The sequence below is a fragment of the Megachile rotundata genome, chromosome 10 (genome assembly GCF_050947335.1).
Source record: "Megachile rotundata isolate GNS110a chromosome 10, iyMegRotu1, whole genome shotgun sequence".
Lineage (NCBI taxonomy): Eukaryota > Metazoa > Arthropoda > Insecta > Hymenoptera > Megachilidae > Megachile > Megachile rotundata.
The window spans coordinates 6,858,406-6,880,830 of NC_134992.1; the positions used below are offsets into that span (position 1 = coordinate 6,858,406).

General features: G+C 30.9%; 1 protein-coding gene and 1 long non-coding RNA gene across 3 annotated transcripts in view; both read left to right on the forward strand.

Moving 5' to 3' along the window:
* The first annotated feature begins 171 nt into the window (after positions 1 to 171).
* Positions 172 to 13,673, forward strand: Enoph (enolase-phosphatase E1). Its single transcript, XM_012289551.2, has 6 exons — positions 172 to 428; positions 1,046 to 1,147; positions 2,599 to 2,789; positions 3,265 to 3,397; positions 3,516 to 3,639; positions 3,742 to 13,673. Exons 1-6 carry the CDS (start codon positions 324 to 326, stop codon positions 5,457 to 5,459), a joined length of 2,373 nt encoding a protein of 790 aa, XP_012144941.2. The 5' UTR covers positions 172 to 323; the 3' UTR covers positions 5,460 to 13,673.
* Positions 13,674 to 14,572: 899 nt separating this feature from the next.
* Positions 14,573 to 22,425, forward strand: part of LOC143265308 (uncharacterized) — a 79,567-nt gene continuing 71,714 nt past the window's right edge. For both annotated transcript variants that reach the window (XR_013039719.1, XR_013039720.1), the window contains exon 1: positions 14,573 to 15,281. This is a non-coding gene — a long non-coding RNA (uncharacterized LOC143265308). The remainder of the gene's footprint in view (positions 15,282 to 22,425) is intronic.

Sequence of the window (22,425 nt, forward strand, 5' to 3'; positions counted from 1 at the left end):
ATCATACTTCAAAACTGGTGCATCGCTAATGTTACTGTACCTAATACGAGATTGTGTAAAGAATAGTTTTTTGTTTAATAAAATAACAATGGATTTATGGAATGATATGATCGAGAATGAATCGAAATATATACGATCCTGGTTGCTCGGCATAAGTAGGGACGAAGGGAGAGGCAGGTTTGCACACACACCGGCGCAGAACGGAGAGCGAATTCACTCGCCGGCTCTCAACAAGAACGCGTCGACGTATACACCGTGTTTCAACGTACCGAGGTGATATATCTGTTATTTATCCTACGGTCGAAGGCGAGTCAATCGTGAAAATGGCCGGGGAAAAGCGTACCCAAGACCAAGAAGAAACCTTGTTGTCGGAAACGGTGGTCTTAGTTGACATCGAAGGCACCACGACGAGCATAAGCTTCGTGAAGGTAACAAAGACTATGGCCGTGAGGCAGAACGCGCCCTACGGGTTCTCGCATTTCACCGGTTTTCCGACGCGTTCTCTGACAGTACCCGATGATAATAATTCTTCACGCAGGAACTTTGTTTCTAAGAAATTTCTGATCGTTATCACGAACTTTCCGGAGTAATGAAAATTCATGGATAATACTTTCGCGCGTATTGTGCGTGGCTCTTTTAGCAATACTATGCCGGCTGAAATCCAGTTTTAGGTTCCCCGTTCGTGAGACAGCAAATTTCATGGAAGCCAGTAGACGTTGTTTGCTCGAATATAAATATATTTTTTACCTCGTCTCGAATCTCGTGTTTTATTCGTGTTCAGATGTAGTATCGTATGTTCGATCATTTATTTTTGCGGAATTTTTCAATTGTGTGTTTAACAATGTTTTCAATGGAAATAAAATCGTTCTTGTATCTAAAAAATTCTGATTGTTTATCGAGGGAAATATTGTGGGTAAAAATGCTGGTTAGCAATGTTGTTACATGTGCGATTTTTCAAAATAACGGAAATGGTAACGGCGCATCGCACTGTTAATTCGATCGGTGAATATCTTACTACATTCACGTTTCACCTTCTTCCTTTCAGGATAAACTTTTCCCTTACGTGCGAGATAATTTAAAGAGTTATATTGAAACTAAATGGGAGGATGAGGAGTTTAAAAAGGACTTTGAAAAATTGAAGGAACAGGTAAATGTTTTAAGTATTGTTTACAGGATTAATATATTTATACAAAGCGGATAATTGATATTATGCAGTTTTTTCGGTTTATTTATTATTGTTGAAGCATGTTTGAGTGATATAAACATGGGAGAATATGCTATTGATTGTTTATAGAAGAATGATATGTGCCTTCATTATACATGCACTTATTCTTCCAATATTTTATTTAATAAAAATGTAGTCTGACAGAATAAATAAATAATGTAATAAGCTTTTAATAATGAACTTTAGAAAGTAGCCAATAACATGATAGATCAGAGGCAGCTGGTTAACTGTAGCCATTGACCTGGGAACATTCTTTGTCCTAAAGTTGCTACCTAGACTGTAGTTCTGAGAAATTAAAGATTCAAATCAAGTAAATCTTGAACACCATATTTGTTATTCTAATTGTACATAATAAATTTAAGAAACAATTCAATGTCATATTATTGAATCTTATTGTAATCAGTTATTACAATGTAATACTATTCTAATATAATTTATTGTATTTTATTTAAACTTTGTTTTTTTGTTTACTCAAATTTCTCTTTAAGTTTTATAAACCCTATTTTAGCATTTTTATTGTGTTCATATAATTTAATGCCAACTATTGCGTGTGTATTTGAAAAGTGATAATTCCAAACATATAATTTTTAATTTATCAGTATTAAAATGTTACAAAAACATGTCCCAACAAATTGTGAAAATCTTATTTATTCATCTTCACAATTCGATCACTTGGGAGCAGTTGTCACTTTTCTTAGTTGATGTGATACTACGCAAATTATAATAATAATAATAATGCAGTGAATCAATGTTCGGTTCTAATTGTACAAAGTTTTATTATTTAATCTACGATTAAGCATCAAATCTAGTTATACTAATAAACATCTTTATAATAAATATTTTCAAATATTCATTTATGCTATGAATAATTTATATTTATATCAAGGAAGGAATAATTGAACACAATATGGAATAAAGATATAGACCAATTTTAGATGTACAATCATTGGTTTCTATTATATAATTAACTAAACAGAGTTACTCTGAAAGGCTCAGGTGAATGGAACTTTGTTGCAAACAAATAAAAGTAAACATACACATGAACAGTTTTTCGCTTCTTTTGGAAAACATACTTTCTTAAACTGTCACTTACAGAACACATGTGTAATATTATTGGGTTGATAACTACATTCATAACCTTTTTACGCACTTTATAAAGATTATTGACTTGAGTAGCACTTAATTTATTTAGAAACTGTTATCTATTAAATTTGGATAAATAATTGTATTTACTTACAAATTTAATAAAATAATTTAGAGAACAAAGAAAACAAAGTATATAGAAATCATAGTTATATCTCAAAAATATAAAACAAATTTTGTGAATACTTCTGTTATTGCAAGAGGTATTCTAATTAGTATTTTTACTTTAGGCAAAGAAAGATGAAGAAGATAAGATTGATGGTTTCATTCCAATCGCTGGTGCTAAAGTAGAAGAGCAAAGAGAGTCTCTTGTAAAAAATATTTTATGGCAAATGGATTGCGATCGTAAAACTGGTGCATTAAAACAATTGCAAGGACATATGTGGCGTGAAGCTTATAATTCTGGAGCAATTAAAGCACAGTAAGTTTTTCAAATATAAAAATCAAAATGTTATATTTACATACATATAATTATTATGCTTATAAAAACAAATTTGTAAGCAAACTAAAAATATTTCTAAACATGTTTTTTACATTATTGATAATTATTGTACTGATCAAAAAGTAATGTAATTTCATAAAAAGAATGGGGAAGTAATTATAACAAGTAGTGAGGTGAATATGTTGTTGTAAGGGCTCACTTCAATTTAATTTAACTTCACTTCAGTTGTATGTGTGTATAATTTACAATTATATAAGTCATTAATAACTAGAGTGTGGATGTTCATACATTTACTATATTTTGAAGTTTGCAAGGTATCCATTAATCATATAATCTATAGACTATAGGCCTCTATACTTTGCACCCTTCAATATATCATAACTACATAAACATCCACAGTCTATTAATAACATAGTAAACAGATAAGACTGTAATAAATGAATTATTCATGTAGTGTTTACGAAGATGTACCAAAAGCATTAGAGTCTTGGACAAACGATGGTAGAAAAATCTATGTTTATTCAAGTGGTAGTGTTGAAGCACAAAAACTTTTATTTGGACATTCTGTACATGGCGATTTACTTAAGGTACTCTAGTTATGCACAAGTAATAGTTATAAGCATATAAAAACGATTTTAAAATATAAAAGATATTTCATGTTTTGTTATAGTTTTCAGTATATGTAATGGAATATTATTATTTTAGTATTTCAGTGGTTATTTTGATACTGAAGTAGGTGCGAAGCAGGAATCAAGTAGTTATCAAAATATATTAAATAAAATTGGGGCAAAACCATCAACCGTAATTTTCTTAACTGATGTTGTGAAAGGTACGTGATTAGTTTTTAATACACTTTGCTATTTAGAAAATATAACTATATTTAAAAATGTGTATTTTTATAATTATTTTGTTTTTCTCTTTACGATAACAGAAGCTGCAGCTGCTAAAGAGGCAGGATTGAATGCAGTAATAGTACTACGTGAAGGCAATGCTGTCTTGACAGACGAAGAAAGAGTAACTTTTACCACCATCAAATCATTTTTAGATGTAACCTTTCAAACTTCTATGAAACGACAAAAGTTAGAAACTACAGAAGCAGAAGAAAATACGAAAAAAAGTGCACCTGATGTTAGTGAACCAATGGACACTTCTGAAGATGTTGAAATGTCCGATGTCAGTGAAAAAAAAGTTGAAAAAGTGGAAACGGACGAAGCTGCTCAAAAAGAAACAAAGGAAACTATAAAATCAGATCAGTTACCAAAGGAAGCTCAAACTTCGGACACGAAAACCGAAGAACCTAAAGTTGCTGATGCAAAGGATGCATCAAATTCTGAAAACGCAATGGAAACCGTACCAGAAAAAGTAGAAAAAGTAGAAGTTCAGCCGTCAGAGGTGAGTACCAAATTAGACGCATCTGAAAATGTAAAACCTGTCGTAAACGATAACACTGAACCCAAGTTAACATGTACGAAGAGTGATGCAGATAAGCCCGTAGTTTCTGAAAACGTAGAAAAACCTATGGACGTAACAGAAAAAATTGTCGATTCTAAACCAGAGGCAACTGTTACTACTAATGACCCCGTGGATGCTGGAACATGTGAGCCTAAATCAAAGTCTGAAGAAGTTACTATTACAGAGAAAAAGACTGAAGAAACAACAACTGTCACTAAAGAAACAAAGTCTGATGATACTAAAGTATCTGACGTAAAAACTACTAAAGACACATCGCAAGAAAAAGCTAATAGTATGAGTATAGATGAAAAGTCAGAAGAATGTATTAAGAAATCAGAGGACAGTACTAAGAAACCAGAAGAAAGTGTTAAAAAGATAGAAGAATGTTCTAAGAAAACGGAAGAAAGTACCAAAAAATCAGAAGAAAGTACTAAAAAATCAGAAGAATGTGTTAAGAAACCAGAAAAAGAAACCAAGGAGGAATCCACTGATAAGGTTGCAATTAATACTAGTAAAACAGAGACTAAAAAATCAGAAAGCGAGGAATCCTCGGAAAAATCAACACAGGAATCTACGAAAGTTGAAGAAAAGCCTTCGGAAAACGGTGATGCTTCGTTAACGAATGTAGAGAAAGAAAAACCTGCGACGAAAGTAACAGAATCAGAGGATACCAACAGTAAAATAGATACAAACGCCGAAGCTAAAGGTGCGACAGGCACGGTTGCGAAAACCGAAACGGAAACAGAATCTACTACCGAAAAATCTCCTAAAGCGAAAGAAACGGAAGAAGCAAAAACGGCGCCTATAGCGGATGCAGAAAAGCATGAAGCTAGCGCCGAATCGAAACAGGAATTGACAGAAAAACCAGTGAAAGAAGAAACCGCGGAGGAAACGAAAGAAACAAGTACAGTGGATTCCGAGAAGAAAAAATTAAATGGTACAACACAAAATGGCGATACAGATATATCAGTGTCGGATGACAAATTACACAGAAACGGACTGAACGAGGGGTCATCGAATGAAAACGTTAACTCGTCAACGAGCGAAAGTACATCTGCGCAAAACGGTGAACCAGAGAGTTCCTCAGAGGCTAGTGCAGACTCTATAAAAGTCAAAAAAGTCGTTGATTCAACAATAGCCGACGGTGCCGGCGAACCTGACGTTGTTCCCCCAGTAGTTGTAGCTGCGACGTCTTAATCTTGTTCTGATACATTTTAAGAATGTCCTTCATACATAACCCCAACCCACAATACTTATCCACAGATATAAACTGAAAAAGTTGGCTCCTTACACCTTACATAAAAAAAAAATCGTACGACGTTAAAGATGTAACACGTTAATTTAAGATGCAGTTCATATAAGATTTCTATTTCTTCGATAAATGTGAAGGGAAAACGATATGTACAGCGTATCTCAGATTCGATTATCTTTTACGGTCATAGCTTGATATACGTATACTACGCTTGTTGATTATGCTCAGTAGAAACTCTTCGGAAGCTTTATGAAGCTTCTGTTTCCTATTTTACATCGCTTAACTACATTTTGATCTGCTTTATTTTTTAGTTTACTCGTATAAACATATTTTTATAATTGATAATACGACGTTTGTAATACTAATTGACTAGAGATAATCGAAAGTGTTGTTCGCTGTGGTCATTTTACAAGTATTTTTCATTTTTTTTTATCTTTTTCATTCTTTTCTATTGCATTTTTACGATGCGTATTAAGATTTATTTTCTTTCTCGTTGTATTTTTTCTTTTTTAATGCCTAAACGGAATGTTACGGTATGAAAACTCATAGGATAGGAAATTCATCAGAGTATGCTAAAATACCGAATGTACTTTGTGCCAAATGAATGAATTCATCTGTTTCGAAGATTTTTTTATCGTATGTAAACGTTTAACGGTCTGATTGATATTTTAGTTTCTTGTAAGTATCAGGAAACTTTTGACTACTTGTATGATTTTAAGACTGAATTCGTAATGCCTCGAACAGTCGCTGGCTTTAGACTATACGATTTATTATCTTTGCATACTCTTGTGTACTTAAATAATTTTATAAATTGATTAATTAATTAACACACAGTGATCTTCGAATCGTAGGTCGTCCGTAATCCTTTATAAATAAGCTGTGTCTTGCGGTAAACTTTATTTGGCCACGTTAAGAAATGTACTCTTATTGTAATGTGTTTGACATCGTATTTCTTTTTTTATTTTATTTATCGAGATATATACATCTAGTTTAGGACACTTCAAACGACATTGACTCACGCGCATTTTTTTCGTTTTTATATTTTGTATCATAATAACACGGTTTCATACGATTGGAAATTTTGCGTTGCATTCGATACACGTCCTTTAAACAAAAATATCATGACATTCGTATATTGTCAGTCGCATAAATTGTAATATGCTATTTTACGCGTATATATTACTTTATAGTTGTAGAAAATTTCTTCATATACTTAATAGTATATAATGGGTAAATCAATTTCATTTCGAGGAAGAAAAAAACAGATCAACTTGAAAACTCATTTTCATTTTTTTTTCGTTCATTCCTTAGAACAGTGATGGGCATATACGTTCTCAAAGGAACGTCAATGAATTTCCTAAAAATTTGTAAATTCTGTATTTCTAAATTCATAAATTTTCTAATTACCAAATATTTATAATTCTAAATCTTAAATTTCTAAATTTTCAGATTACCAAATTTTTTAATTATTATATTTGAAAATCTGAAAATTCGAAAGTTTAGAAATTTGTAAATCTGAAAGTTTTAAGTTTCTGTATTATGAAATTTCTAAATCTTTATATTTGAAAATTTCTAAATCTTCAACAATTTGTAAATTTGAAAATTGACACTTGATCTGCCCATCGCTGTCTTAGAATTAATAATGGTGATCAATGTTACTTTGTTTTTGTTTTTTTTTTTAATTTTCAGATTCGTAAATCATTTACCGAATTTGACACGAACTCAATTATTTATTTATTGTCCATTCCTGTACAGTCAACTGTGATTTAACGATATTACTGATAGACGTAGGGAACTTAAAATGACTCATTAATTATTCGCTTATAGTAATTCCTTTGGCAGGTTATCATATTAATGTTGTTATTATTTTCATTGAAATTAATATGCATCCTGTCTGATTCAAGTCACTGTGAAGACTGTAGATAATATAGATTAGTAGGCGATCAAAGTTTCCGTCTCCTTTTTTTAATTTTTTTTATTTTTTTGCTTATTTTCCATTTCAAATTTTCGATCGTTTCTTGCCGGCGACTATTGCTAGGGAATCTCAACGATCCACAAAAGCGAATAAACGAGATAAACCAAGTGCGACGTCAGTGTGTTCTACACTTGTTAATCTATAAGTCCATGTATAGTCAGTAAACGATTATATTCCGAGATCCCGAACAAATGCATATTTTCCAGGACACTTTACAGACCTCGCATTTATTTATAAGGTGTCCCCGTTCGACGACGAAACCGATTTTTCCCTTTCTAAAGGGAACCTCAGACGATCAATAAATATTGTCAATATCTCATTATCGTCGATGCAGTAAACTATCGTTATATTGCTACAAACTGCAGTGTAAAATTCTTGAAATTGATAAGAATATCTCGATATTGTGGCGGTTTCCATAGTTTCTTGTATGCGGCGATGGTGGGGGGCGCCACTAGAAGTAAAGGTGGCAGTATAACGAGAGTCTACTGTATGAATGCGTGAGAGGAGTCTTAGCATTAAGTTGGTGCATAAATGTCGTTTTTTAAAATAAAATTTTAAAAATACAATGTTTCTTTTGAATAGGATATTTAGTTTAATTTTCCCGGTGATTAGATAATTTCGCTATGTTATCATAGCCCTATTATACAATTTCTAATAAATGACACTATTAAATTCTGTAAAATTCTTTTATGTTTATATATTTCTTGTAAATGGTAAACTAATATTTTTGATCTGATTATTATCAAGTTTATGTTGGGAGAAATTAATAAAAATTTCGATAATAGTTTATAGAAGTTATTTTTAAATATTCAGTGACTATAAAGAGTTAATGTACACATATGACAAAAAATTTGTTTAATTAGTTTACTTATTCTTTTTAATTATTTACAATAATTATTAAGCGACATTACTGTAATATAGCTTAGAAAAACGATATTTTATATGCACTAATTTAATAACAAAACTTACAGCAATCAAATGTTAAATTAAAAACTGAAAAGTTAATGATACTTAAGCTATTGAAATTTCGCATAACTGTATATCGTTGCACGATGTAGCTGGACCTGTTAGATTCAATAGTTACTCAGAACACATACTAGTCAAATGAGAATGATTTTGAAAATCTTGGGAATATATAAACCTAAATTAAGAAATTTGTGCGGGGGAACGTTCCTCTTTCTAAAAGTCTCTGCACTTTTTTTAGTTCTTTTGATTGATAGCGTTAAAATAGTAACTGCAGGAACTTTGTTTTCATATGTGGAAATTTAGAAATGGAATTGCAAATTTGAAAATTTAGGAATTTGAAGATTAAAGAATTTAGAAATATTAAATTTTCAAATTTCCAAATTTCAAATTTAAAAATTAGAGATTTAGAAATGTGATAATTTGTAAATTTAGGAGTTTAGAAATTAAAAAATTTGGAAATTTGGAAATCTGAAAATTTGTAAACTTAGAAATTTTCAAGTATCAACATTTTAAACACAGTTTACAAAGTGAAGTTGGAAAGTTACAAAATTTAGAAATCGAAGATTTTCAAATTTCCTAAGTTTCCAACTTTCAAATTGAAAAATTGACTACCTATCAGTGTCCGAATGTATGTCTAATTATAGTTCAACTCTTTTGGAAACTTTTAATAATTAAAATAAAAACCATTGGACTTGTACTGTTTTTCAACTCAAACCACTTTGTAGTCAAGACATTGAAATTACACGTTACTCAGAAAAGAAAATTAATTGATTTGCTCAATTATGACATTAAAATTATTCAATTATTTCTATATTAATTAATAGTAACTTTAAATGCAATTTTTTAAATAAAATGGTAGTTTCATTTAGGTTTCATTAATTTAATCTTGAATTTTCTTAATTTAAGAATCTGAAGATTAATATCTAGTATGGAGTGTATTTTTACATTATTGATCTCAACTTCTATGCATTTTGTATTTAATTTTATAATTGTTTACAAATATTTCGCGCTTGTTCTCAACGATGCACAAAGTGTCATCAATGAGGTAAATCCAATTTGTCAATAAATTAATATTGACAAAATAAATTGATCGTCTGAGGTTCCCTTTGTGGTCAGTTATGTTTTTGGCGTTGCACGATCCGTCACGAATGGAAGAAAAGAAACCCAGAAGACACGAAATTTTTATCCACGACTTAAGAAGAAATCTCTACTGATGCTCCTCAAATGAAAAATATCCGAGGAATATCGCGGCCGACATAACTGGATGTCACTCGAGTCCAGGTGTATTCAGAATATTTCTGATCGATATTATAAAATCTAAACGGTTGCAAACCCATCGATGCGTATCGGTAACACAAGTATGCCCGAAATAACATGCTCAAGAAAATAATTCTTCGTTTTTTCACCGTTTCTTTTTCGGAAACTCTTAAGGGCAACCTCTGTTAGCGATGATCCACGCACGATTTGACCGAGAAAGCGCGGTTAACGAAACTGTAAAACTGCCGACTTTTTGCCATAACGAATTTTTGTAATTGTTCATTGATGGTAACATTTCGTATTTTCATATTCTGCCTATCGATATATCGCACACGAAAAAATATGCGAATACAGACTGCCATCAGTATGTACAATAAAATATGAAAGCATTCGAACGCTTGGCGACGGTGTGCTCGAGATTCTTCTTGGCTGACTTTCACGGCATCATCTGAAATCATCATCCCATATCATCCATTCTTATTCTTGCGTCGATAGTCGGAGGAGTCGAAGCGCACATCGCCGTCACGCGTTGCTGTTCCTTTACTTTTCTTTCTTTTTTCAATTCTGTTGTAAGTGCTCAATCTCTTAACGAATGTTTCGTTCTCGAACACGATCGTGTTTAACACTTAAACGGTCGGTGAACCGCGGCCATTTTGTACGAGAAGGCAAAAGTTATCGAAGTTTTATAGAGTCTCTACATTTCGCGACGGTTTTAAAATTCGAGGTATAATATCATGTAAAGCTGCGTTCTCGAGAGAGCTCGCTTCCAACCGTTTAAGTATTAATTACTAGTAAGATGACGCGATTAATATTCTAAGTTTAGGAGCGTTAATTCTTTGCGGTTCGACTTTTCATGGATGTGGAATGGAAAGATGGTTGAGGTCTTGGCTAAAATTATTTATTGTCTTAAAATAAATCAATGATTTACTTCAAGTTTACTATTGAAAAGCATTGGATTATTATTTAGAAAGAAAGATGTTACCAAGTTTCGTCTTCTTAGGGTTCACTTTTTGACGGCCATTTTGTTGCTTTTTACATTTGAACCGCACATAATTTCACTTAAAAAAAAGGTACTTTACACATTTCTTATATCAACTTTTTTATTATTTTTTATGTATAAATATTATGTAATATTTCTAAAGTTTATAATTTGAATTGTAATATTATATTATTCATGTGTAGAAATAACACTGAAAATGTATGGTCCTCAAATAGTTAATTTAGATATTAATTTATTACAATTATTTATGAATAATAAACTTGAAGTGTGTTATAAATTAACAATGGTTAAAAATTGAGTATTTCTCTTCATAAAACGTATGGAAATATTTCGATGTCGGATCGCAAAGTGTTAATTGAAGCGTTTGTAAGTTTAACGTCTGAGTATTTCGATTGCGACGTGTCACTCTGACGATTCGAATTAAAATTTGGCAAACCTGATGTGCAACAACCATTTTAAACACCTTGACTGCCATATCATAAAATGCCGTATATTGCAAAATACTAATTATTTTTAAGACGCTATTAATTTACAAATTTAAGCTTTTGTTTGTCACCTCCATCTGTATTTTATTAATCTTTAAACAGTCAATCGTGACTCAAAATTGAGAACATACTTTTGAATTAAGCATGCAAAATTTTAAATACAATGTAAATTTAGAAAATGAGAACAATATGGATCAATAAATATTCATTTTATTCGATTACAATAAAAATTGAAGGGGGTCATCCCTCATGGCGGTCAATGTGTTAATTATATTTATCGGGTTGTTCGGAAAATTCGTAACATTTGCGGTAAATGTCGATATTAAAGTACTTAAGGTTGTATTACAAATACACTTCATTATAAAATTGTTTTAAAATTTAACTGGAAGTAAATGATAATGATACCTTAACACTGGTCAAATTTTGAAGACTAACCTTACCAAAAAATCATAACTTTTTACAATTTTAATTGTAACGTTTCTAATTTTTTTAACTATTAGCAAAATATCCTATGAGATATTCTATAAAAAAATAGAGATGGTTTATCGTATCGAAATAAAGACTTAGCTTACTTTTTTGTTGGATGTATATTTTCGATGATATTTTTTTTTATTTTATTTTATTCCAATATTTTTGTAAATTAAAGTCTAAAATTTCCAAGTTTGTAAATTTCTAAATTTGAGAATTTGGGTATTTGAAGATTGGTAAATTTGAAAATTTCTAAATTTTGGAATTTGAAAATTTCAATGTTTAAATTTGAGAATTTGAAAATTTCTAAATTCCTAAATTTAAAAATCTCAAGCCTTGTAAATTTCAAAATTTGTGAATATTTCCAAATTAAACATTTCTAAACTCTTAAATTTGTGTCAGTGTGCATTTTCCAATACAAATATTTCTAAATTCCCAAATTTGTAAATTTTAAAGTCCACAAAATTCAAAATGTACCAATTTAAATCTTTCTTAAATTAAAACCCATCTAAGTTTATAAATGAAATAATTTAAGAATTTGCAGTAACATCACACGAAGATATTTTAAAATTATCAATTTTTCGAACAATCCCATTTATCATCGAAAAAACATTTTACACATAGTTGTATATTGTACACTGCCTCAGTATCAATCGCATCATTCACAAACGATGTGAAAAGGAACGAAAAGGGGTGCGTCGCCATTAAATGTAATAAAGTGTATACATCGTTTTTCACTCGTGACACATTTTATCGTTTGAACTCTTACGATTGTTTCGCAAGTGGAGAAAAACGTGGTGTGCATATTCACAAGAAATCTCGTGGGTTCTAATTAACGAGAGTGAAAAGACATCCTGATTCATACGTATTCCTGTTAATTAAACTTGTACGAAGTTAAATGGTCCCTCGAGACTTTTTGCGATGCCATTTCTCATCGAACGTTTTTCACCCCTTGCGAATTGTATGCGTTAAATCGTGAAACTTGTCGTCTTTTCAAGATATTAAGCTACCTAATAAGACATCTTTAAGTACCGAAGATAGAAATATTAACGAACATTAGCTTCGTATCGATTAGCAATTATTTGTAATTCATTGGCTACTTTATGTAAACGCATCAATAATAAGTGTAGGAGAGAATGTACGGACTTTAATTGATACTTTTTAACGATGATCCTTTAACGGAGATTTTAAGATGGCGTCGTCCATTACGAGACTGTTTCGTTTTCTCTCTCGTCAATTTTCTCTTAGTTACTATTAACTTCAGCATTCTCTCTAAATGATTAGCATGAGTGTGTGTGTGTGTATAAGTGTTGTTACATGGCGAAGAAAGAAGACTTCATTTTGAAATTCGACATTAAATACATTCGAGTAACAATAATTGCTGCCTCCGAAAGTGTACAGAACGTTTCTGTTCCCTCTTGACTGCATTCGTAGAGCAAAATAAATGAATTTTGCAACTAGAATACATGCATTTACTTTGTTCTTATTTCATCGTTCCTGATGCAACTTCATACTGTAAATTTTGTTTAGGTTTATATCGGTATCGTTGCATTAACGAAGTAAGGGGGATAAAACACGATTAGCGTCCGTAACTTAGACTTAAAGGAACGATATTAAATCGATTTTAAAAAAACAAAGTGTATCGATGTGTATGTGATTGACAAACGAATAATCTGGATATTGTTTTCTCGAATTGGTACGCAAAATACATTCTTGTACTTCAACTAGTCGATAACTTGTAGGTGCAGCGAAAACGTTTTCAACCGATCAGATCCAGAAAGTGAGTGCTAGTCATTCTACTACCGTGCGCACCGAATCCACCAGTTTTCGAGCAACCGATTTCATTTTGGTCGAGATGTATGATAATCATCGTCAGTCCGACGATAGTTTTCGTTGAAGCAATAATATTAAACCTGGATACGATGCTTTTTCTTTTTCTCGGCGTAATATGGTTAAGAACAAGATGTATCGAATATTTGGTACTTGAAATACATATTGTTCAAACGTACGATATCGCTTTCTGTTTTAACACCTTCCTTCGAATATGTGGTAGTTTAGATGAGGTTGTCTGTTGTAGTACTTCAGATGAGTTCCTTTGTTATTGCATTTCAGATGAGTTCATCTATTACATTATTTTAGATGAGTTCATTTGTTGTATTATTTTAGATGAGTTCATCTGTTATGATTTTTCAAATGAGTTCATTTATTACAGTATTTCAGATGAGTTTATTTATTATAGTATTTCAGATGAGTTTATTTATTATATTACTTCAGATGAGTTCCTCCGTTATAGCATTTCAGATGAGTTCATCTATCAAATTATTTTAGATAAGTTCATTTGTTGTATTATTTTAGATAAGTTCATCTGCTACAGTATTTCAGATGAATTCATCTATCACAGTACTTCAGATGAGTTTATCTATTACTCTATTTCAGATGACAATTATTTTTTCGAGACACACGATTTTAAAGAAAATAAAAATACAAAATACACAGAATTGAACTGTAAATAAATTAAACTAACTAATTCTATCAAATTGTATGACTATATGTAATTTCAACATTCCAAGTTTGGTTAAAATAGTCCACCATGTATAAAAAGCTAAGTAAACTATGAGGCAGTTTTTAACTCATTTAATGGCAAATAGTTCATTTTATCCATCTGTTTCTTTTATTATTATCGTATCTACTGAAATTTATATTTTTATGGATTTTCATGATATATTGTCAGTTTTAACTATCATACGTATATACAATATTAATTAATTATTATAAATTGTAAACCTTTTTAATTTTATAATAATTGTTTGCTAAATTATTATCGTTAATATCATTTAGTAACAATAATTTATTGTAAAGTAATTAACTGAAGAAGTTGGACTTATTTTGTAGACATTTTTATGTTCATTCAAATTTTCGCGCGCTTTTTTAAACAGTACTACCGATACCATGCAGCGGCAAGCAGTGATATTAATAAAATATAAAATTGAATTAATCTTTACAATTAGAGACTTTCATGCTTATCTGGACTGAATAAAATATTATGCTGAATCAGTAATTTTGTCAATTCAGATTTAAAACAATGAATACTTAAATATAGGCTAGCTTAATTCACGCTTGTTTAATGCACGACTCCTACAGCTTTAAATAGTGCATTTAGCGAGCATAGATTTATTCGTTTATATTGTACATAACAGAATTAAAATTTTATTTAAAAATTCATTGTCACTATTCAAATGTCAGTATTTTTACTTTGAATTTCAATCACTAAGTGTATTGTGACATAAAAACATTTCTAATCGATATAGTAGTTTCGGAATTTTTTTTATCTGAGGTGGCAATTTCAGTGCAAAGTCGATATATCGATAACTGTCGATAATTATAACTGTTTGTTCTTTATTGTTGTGCGTGTCGACTGCTATGGTCATTAGTCTGTAATTATAACTGAGTCGCTAAATGCAATATACAACATAAAAAAGAGATTTCAAAACTACTCATAGTAGGAGGTGGGAATAAACAAACTCTTTTTTGCAGAAGAAGATACTTGTGAGAATGGTTTTTGGCGGCACAGAAGATTTTTTGCCATTCGTATGTCAGCCCCTGTATTATTGACGAGGTACAGTATAGTTGAACTATTCTGAACACATAATACACATCTTCGACCTCGTAGAATATATTGCAAACATTATAAAATCAATATGAATAATTATACAATAAATATATAGTATATTAATCAATAAAATCATTATTAATTGAATTTTTACGAAAAAACGGAACAAGTGGCGCCATCTCTCCGGCGAACAGGGTGAACTACACAGTTTCAAAAGTTTACTTGACTACAATATGAATTTAATTACACCGAAGTTTAATTTACTTCGAATTGTTTCTACTTTATAAAACTACTGTCAATTTTTAACTAGCGGCGAGCGAGCCGAAGGCGAGCGAAGCTCTTATACTTGACTTTGCAACTTCTTTGTCCGCGTTTCTCTTTTGCACCACTCAACCAATTCTCGTCAAATTTTGCATGCAAATGCGTATGTACATCCAGATGGACATAGAAAAAAAAATTTAAGTCGGACTTGCCACAAATGAATAATCACAGAAAAACCTGATCCTAAAAAGTGAGGGACCGAACACGTATATAAGGAAAATAAAAAAATAAATATTTCGGCACATTGACGACGTAGTATGGTTCCTGAGGCATTCAGAAACAAATTTCTATTAGGGTTTGATGCGTTTTGATGCCTAATAAAGCCAGGAAATCAATTTTTGTCGAATTCGGTCCAAAACGGTACAGGTGGCGCCATCTAGCGGCGAGCGGCGGAACTACGAAATACTAAAATTTCTGTTTTCTTGAAAACTAGCGAATTTTAAGTACTTCTGAGGGTCAGAAATCAATCTGTCACCTCTCTGGAACCTATATGATGCCACAAGAACCTCCTAAAAGCGCTAGAAAAGAAAATAGAAAAATAGTCCAAAGCATGGACTAAAAAATTGGCGTCCATCTAGCGGTGAAAGCTGGAACTACAAAAACATAAAAATGCGATTTTCTCGAAAATTAGCGAACTTTGAGTACTTCCCAGACACAGAAAGTGTTATGTGATCGCATTAGAAGCAAAATAATGCAACAACAGCTTCCTAACAGCTTTAATAAGGAAAATAAAAAAATGTCATTTTATGGAGAAAATTTGTGGCGCCATCTAGCGGCGAAACTGCGAACTAAACTAAAAAAACGTATGAACACGCGTTAAGGAAAAATATAAAAAGTAATATTTCGCAACTTTGATGATGTACTATGCCTCTTTAGATATTTTAAAGCAATTTTTGTTGAATAAAGTATTCATTCTTTTGCCTATTAAGCCCAGAAAATCAATTTTTATTTGACCCCTTAACGCGTGTTCGGACATACGTTTTTTAGTTTAGTTCGCAGTTTTGCCGCTAGATGGCGCCACAAATTTTCTCCATAAAATGACATTTTTTTTATTTTCCTTATTAAAGCTGTTAGGAAGCTGTTGTTGCATTATTTTGCTTCTAATGCGATCACATAACACTTTCTGTGTCTGGGAAGTACTCAAAGTTCGCTAATTTTCGAGAAAATCGCATTTTTATGTTTTTGTAGTTCCAGCTTTCACCGCTAGATGGACGCCAATTTTTTAGTCCATGCTTTGGACTATTTTTCTATTTTCTTTTCTAGCGCTTTTAGGAGGTTCTTGTGGCATCATATAGGTTCCAGAGAGGTGACAGATTGATTTCTGACCCTCAGAAGTACTTAAAATTCGCTAGTTTTCAAGAAAACAGAAATTTTAGTATTTCGTAGTTCCGCCGCTCGCCGCTAGATGGCGCCATCTGTACCGTTTTGGACCGAATTCGACAAAAATTAATTTTCCGGCTTTATTAGGCATCAAAACGCATCAAACCCTAATAGAAATTTGTTTCTAAATGCCTCAGGAACCACACTACGTCGTCACAGTGCCGAAATATTGCACTTTGCATGTGCAGTAGAATTGACATAGGCGGCTCATGTACGTATCGCAATGCTGACACAAAATAATTAATTATTCATTACCCGAACATTATTTATGAACTTTCATGATTGAGCCATGTAAATAATGCATTGCTGACCATTCTTTAATCATAAAAGTTCATAAACTGTGCTCAGAAAGTGAGTAATTAACTTAATAAAGTGAGTATTTGACTTTTCAACTTTTTTGTCCACGCTTTTCTTTTGCACCACTCAACCAATTCAACCGGATGACACGGTTGACTATTTTTGCTTTAGTGTGAAATTTACTCGCTCGCGGAGTGCCTAATCAAACAGACCTAGTTCTAATTATCCCCCGAGTATCTGTCTGGCACCGTATAGAGTTTGTTTTTCTATATTTAACATAGTCAATTAATATTAACTTTCAAAAATAACTGATTTATTGAAATTGATTTTAAAATATATGGTTTTGAATTCAGATTTGATTATGGAGTGAATAACGAACGTTCTTTTTTTAAAAATACAATTGAACATAAATAAAATTAATATCAAATACAAGTAAAATTCTTCTTTATCGACGGCTTGAAAATAAAATTTCTCTTGACCGACGACAACTCCGATGATCACCACAACCGCTGGTCTCCTGGCGCCATCTAGTGGTACAAGATGAGAACTAAGTAAACTACAGTTTCAAAAGTGTGTAGTTCACCCCGTCCGCCGAAGAGATGGCGCCACATGTACCGTTTTCATATAGCCCCTACATAATTAAAAATTTTTTAAATTATTCACGAAAGAGACTTCGAATAAATATTTTAAAATAAATATAAATTATGTGAATAAATTTTTTCACAATAAACTATTACTTTTCATGTACTTTGTACAAGTTAAGTCGCTACAATATTTTAGCTACGAACGCAAGCTTAAATGTTAAATTCAATCATAACAGAACGTTCATTGACACAAGCTTAATAAACAAGCGAAGTAATTATTTTTGCTAATATAATTTTTGAAATTAGCAAACGTAAAATGTGCAATAGGACTGTGTTAAAAGATGAGGTCGACAATGTCGGTATTTCAGATCGTGTGACATGATCAGCACTGACATGAGTGGTTCATTCTATACCCCGACTGTGCAATACTTAATCTAAATATGCAATATATTAAACTTCTTTGTAATCCCAACAGACAGCGCTGCTAACACTATTTCGGTTGTTTTCTAAACTTCCTACGCGCCTGTTCCATAACATGTATTTAATTTAAACAAATAATGCATTACAAGCATTCTATGTTCAATTTTCGAGTGTCAAAAATTAATCACGAATATGATATACAAAATTCGTATATTTCTATTCATTTTAATTTTAATATTCTGATCACTAGATCTAGCGATATATACACGAGAAATATTATTATACGATAATAATCGTTATTTCTTACTTATAATTATACGATAATAATCGTACAGTCGTATAACATGATAATGAAAGCGAATAAAGGTATTTAAATATCTGAAATAAAATGAACTGCACGCAGCATTATATCTGAATTTTCTAATTAGGACATTGCATTCATCGGCTAATATTTTATCTAATTATCCCAGAATTGTTTGAATATGAGGATAGATCTGTTATAAATTTTCTTCCGCTTGTGAATTACTGTAATTTTATCAATACAGTGGAGAGTGATATTTTTATTTCATATTTTCTGATTTACGTTGGGAATTAGAGGCGGAACATGTATATTGTGCGCATGCGCTACCTAGCGATTGATATTCGAACTAAATTCATAACTGGAATTTAAATTCTCATGTGAAATAGCTTTTCCGCTCTTTTTTATATTTAATCCGTTCGGTTTTCATTATGGTACAAATTCATTTTCTCTTTGTCTGAAAGATTTATTCTTGGAAATATAAAATTTATGTTTCCCATACCTTATGTGAAATATTAACAACTTTTTTTTATTAACAAGTTTGTTATATTTCTCATTAGTTTAATTAAACGTTAGTCAGTTACTTGTCCAATTTCTATTAGGAAGTTACATAAAAATGAGCGGTGAAATATAATTAAAAAATTTAAATAATTTCATATAATTAATTGCTAATTGTCATTAACAGCTTTACATGTAACTTAATTTCTCAATATTTTAAATTTTCATAAAGCGTTTATTATTCGAATAAAAATTACCCTCATTTCATGCTACAATAGATTCTAAAATTATATGCGGATGATTAAACATAAATTAAAATAAAAATTAATAATGATAAATTGTTGCTTATTATCATAAATTTTATGTTAATAGTGTAGATTTTTATGCTTCCTCGAAATTTTTGCATTCGATGCATTTAAATGTGAACAGTAATTATTGAAACTTAAATATTACCCTTGTTGCTTTAATTTCCACCGTGAAATAAATTAACAATTTTTCCACTCAGTTTTTCCATATGCAATTAAGGCTCAGATAATTATTTACATTTCTGATTCCAGAATCACTGAATGATGCATTTTAAATGACGCGTAGCTTGCACATTGCCGCGAGCACATTTAAATTTCGCGGGCTTCCGAATATTAAGTACGAACTAATCAATTTAGATTTTTTCTTGATCTACATTTAATTACGACTTTATTAGAACCGTACTCATCGTTTTTTTAATAGTTGAATGTTTTAATTTTACGAACAATGTACAATTTTGTGAAAATAACCAATTTCTAGGTCCATTTATTACCATCGCCGGTCGATACGTATGCAGTATTCAACGAAGGCGAGATTTTTATTTGAAATTTTTTATTTTATCGCTTAAAAAGTATGTAATTATTATGTCTTACAAACTTAATACCATTTTAAATGATTAGAAATATAAAACTTCGTCGAAATTCGAATAAAATTAATTTTACCTTATCGATCGAGTTCAGAAGGTAGCTGTAGCTTCGAATTAAACTCAACGTAGATATTTAAATATTAACAAACATAGATTTTAGCATTTTTATTTTCGATTATTGTCGCGTTGTTCTGCTTAATTAACCTAACAGTTGTACAAACAAAATAAAGAAGAGCAGTTAAAACAGTTAAATTAAGTTGTTCTTAGCTCCTTAAAAAGCATGTAGGTCATTCTAACTTTACTTAACACTTTGAGTGCCACTCTAAAATTATGGAACATTCTTATAGTTAGAGTATTACAAGAATATTCTAACTGCAGGTTATATTCTTGTATTTTTAATTGCATGTAAGGAACGAATTAAAATTGTTGTTAGATTTGTTTAATCTTCTTTTAGGACATGGAAAGGTACACATAATATGTTCTCATAAAACAAATGATGTAAGAAGATAAACATTAGATTGTTAATATTATTATATAATATTCAAATTAATTTCTTTTTACAGATACTCCCTTTCTAATATAAATGAATACTTTTTTATAAACAACAATAAATTCTACCAATTAATATGTTCAAAATGTTTCATTAAAAAATGTTGAAATGTCCCACATTATTAAGATAGAAACATAGTTAGTTGCTATATATAAGTAAGTAAAAACTAATTTATTTTTCAATATACAAAATTATGAAATAATAAATTGTATGTAATAATCTGATCTCCAAAATTATACTTACATATATTTTTAAGTGAATTATTTTAACAGTTGAAATATAATTGAGAAACTTACAATATTTTAATTTTATGTATTAACAAGTTAAAGTGCAGACACAAATGCCAATTATGAATCATCTAATGTAACCTAAACCTATAAAACTATGTCATCTGATTAAATGAGAATTATAAATAGTTTAGAACAGTATATCTGGATATTTTTGAATGACCCAAGTTTATACTGGTTCTGTTTCTATTTGTATTACATAAAAAATAATCATAGTATATTAAATATACATTTTTGTCATCTACAATAAACGTTTTATTACACTATATAACAGTTACGTTTTTGACATAACTGTAAGTGGGTACACGTAATAATTACTTGAATAATCGTGGAAGATAAAAGATAATGGGCACTCAAGTTTTCGGAGACACTTTATTAAAACATAAAATATATACAGGGTGTGTCGATAAAATATGTGAATACATAATATTCGCATGTACATATAATTATTGTTCTCACTCTTATTAGGTTATTATAAATAATTTGCAGTAATTACTCGCAATATTATTTTATCTTAATTGTAAGCTGTGTGCATGGAATTATATGAATCATCAATAATGTGAACCACTATATACAAAAACAAGTTTCTCGCTAAATTATAAAAACGAAGAAATAATTTGCATTTCTATCGATTCGGATACTACATAATAACTCTTTTTTCGAATTGCAATTGCGAATGGGGACACTGAACAATAATTATTTGAATTACTATGGTATCCATATATTAATGTGAATTATTGCATTAATCATCAAACAATGTGCTTAGAGCATTAAGCAAAATTTCATAGAAATTTTTTACTACTATTTACTACTAAATTTTCCATGGATCATGTTTTCCATAATCACAACATTCCAAAATTAAAATATTCTCAAGTCCTAAATTTCTAAAATTTCGATTTTTAACAGACAATAATTTGAAAAATACCATTCGTTCCAAAACCTTGAAATCTATAAACTTCACAATTCTAAAGTTGTAAAGTTTCAAACTGACTGAAAAATTCTAGTTTTAAAATTCCATAGTTTCAAAATTCCAGAGCAAAGTCTCAAATTTGACAAGTCCAAAGTCCCAGAGTCTCAAAGTTCCAAAAATCTAAAATCCCCACTAAAGTCCTAAAATCCTCAAGTTATCATCTGCATATCCAAAGGTCCACAAAGTTTCAAAATCTCAAGGTCCTAAAATCTCAAGTCCCAAGGTCCTAAAGTCTCAAACAAAGTCCCTAAACTCCAAAGGTCCAAATCTCCAGAATTCCAAATGAAAAGCCAGAATATCCTTTCAGAGTACATATTCTGAATTAAAGTCGTCTGTAGATACCAAAACACTAAATATTTTGATCCTCCACAGACGGATCCCAACACTCGCATCTTGAAAGACCCTGAAATCTGCCATTTCAAAATAAAAGTCGTATCATGTCATAGAACCGATATGGAGCAGTAATTATTTGAACTATCACGTTGTCCACGTACTAATGGGGGTCATCGTACATGAACGCACGTGCCAGACAAGACGTAAAATCGAGATTTATCCCAATAGTCACACCGTCGGGAAAATTCTGATCATCGTAGCGAACAGTTCTGGCAACAATATCGCAAGGCTCGAATCGGCGTGCACGACGTCTCGTAAGAGCA

What these genes read in the sequence shown, in the direction of transcription:
- Enoph (XM_012289551.2), top strand. Translation starts at nt 324, where the DNA reads ATGGCCGGGGAAAAGCGTACCCAAGACCAAGAAGAAACCTTGTTGTCG. An exon ending in TCTGGAGCAATTAAAGCACA is followed by an intron (nt 2,790 to 3,264) that starts GTAAGTTTTTCA and finishes TTATTCATGTAG; the next exon opens with TGTTTACGAAGATGTACCAA. An exon ending in TACATGGCGATTTACTTAAG is followed by an intron (nt 3,398 to 3,515) that starts GTACTCTAGTTA and finishes TTATTATTTTAG; the next exon opens with TATTTCAGTGGTTATTTTGA.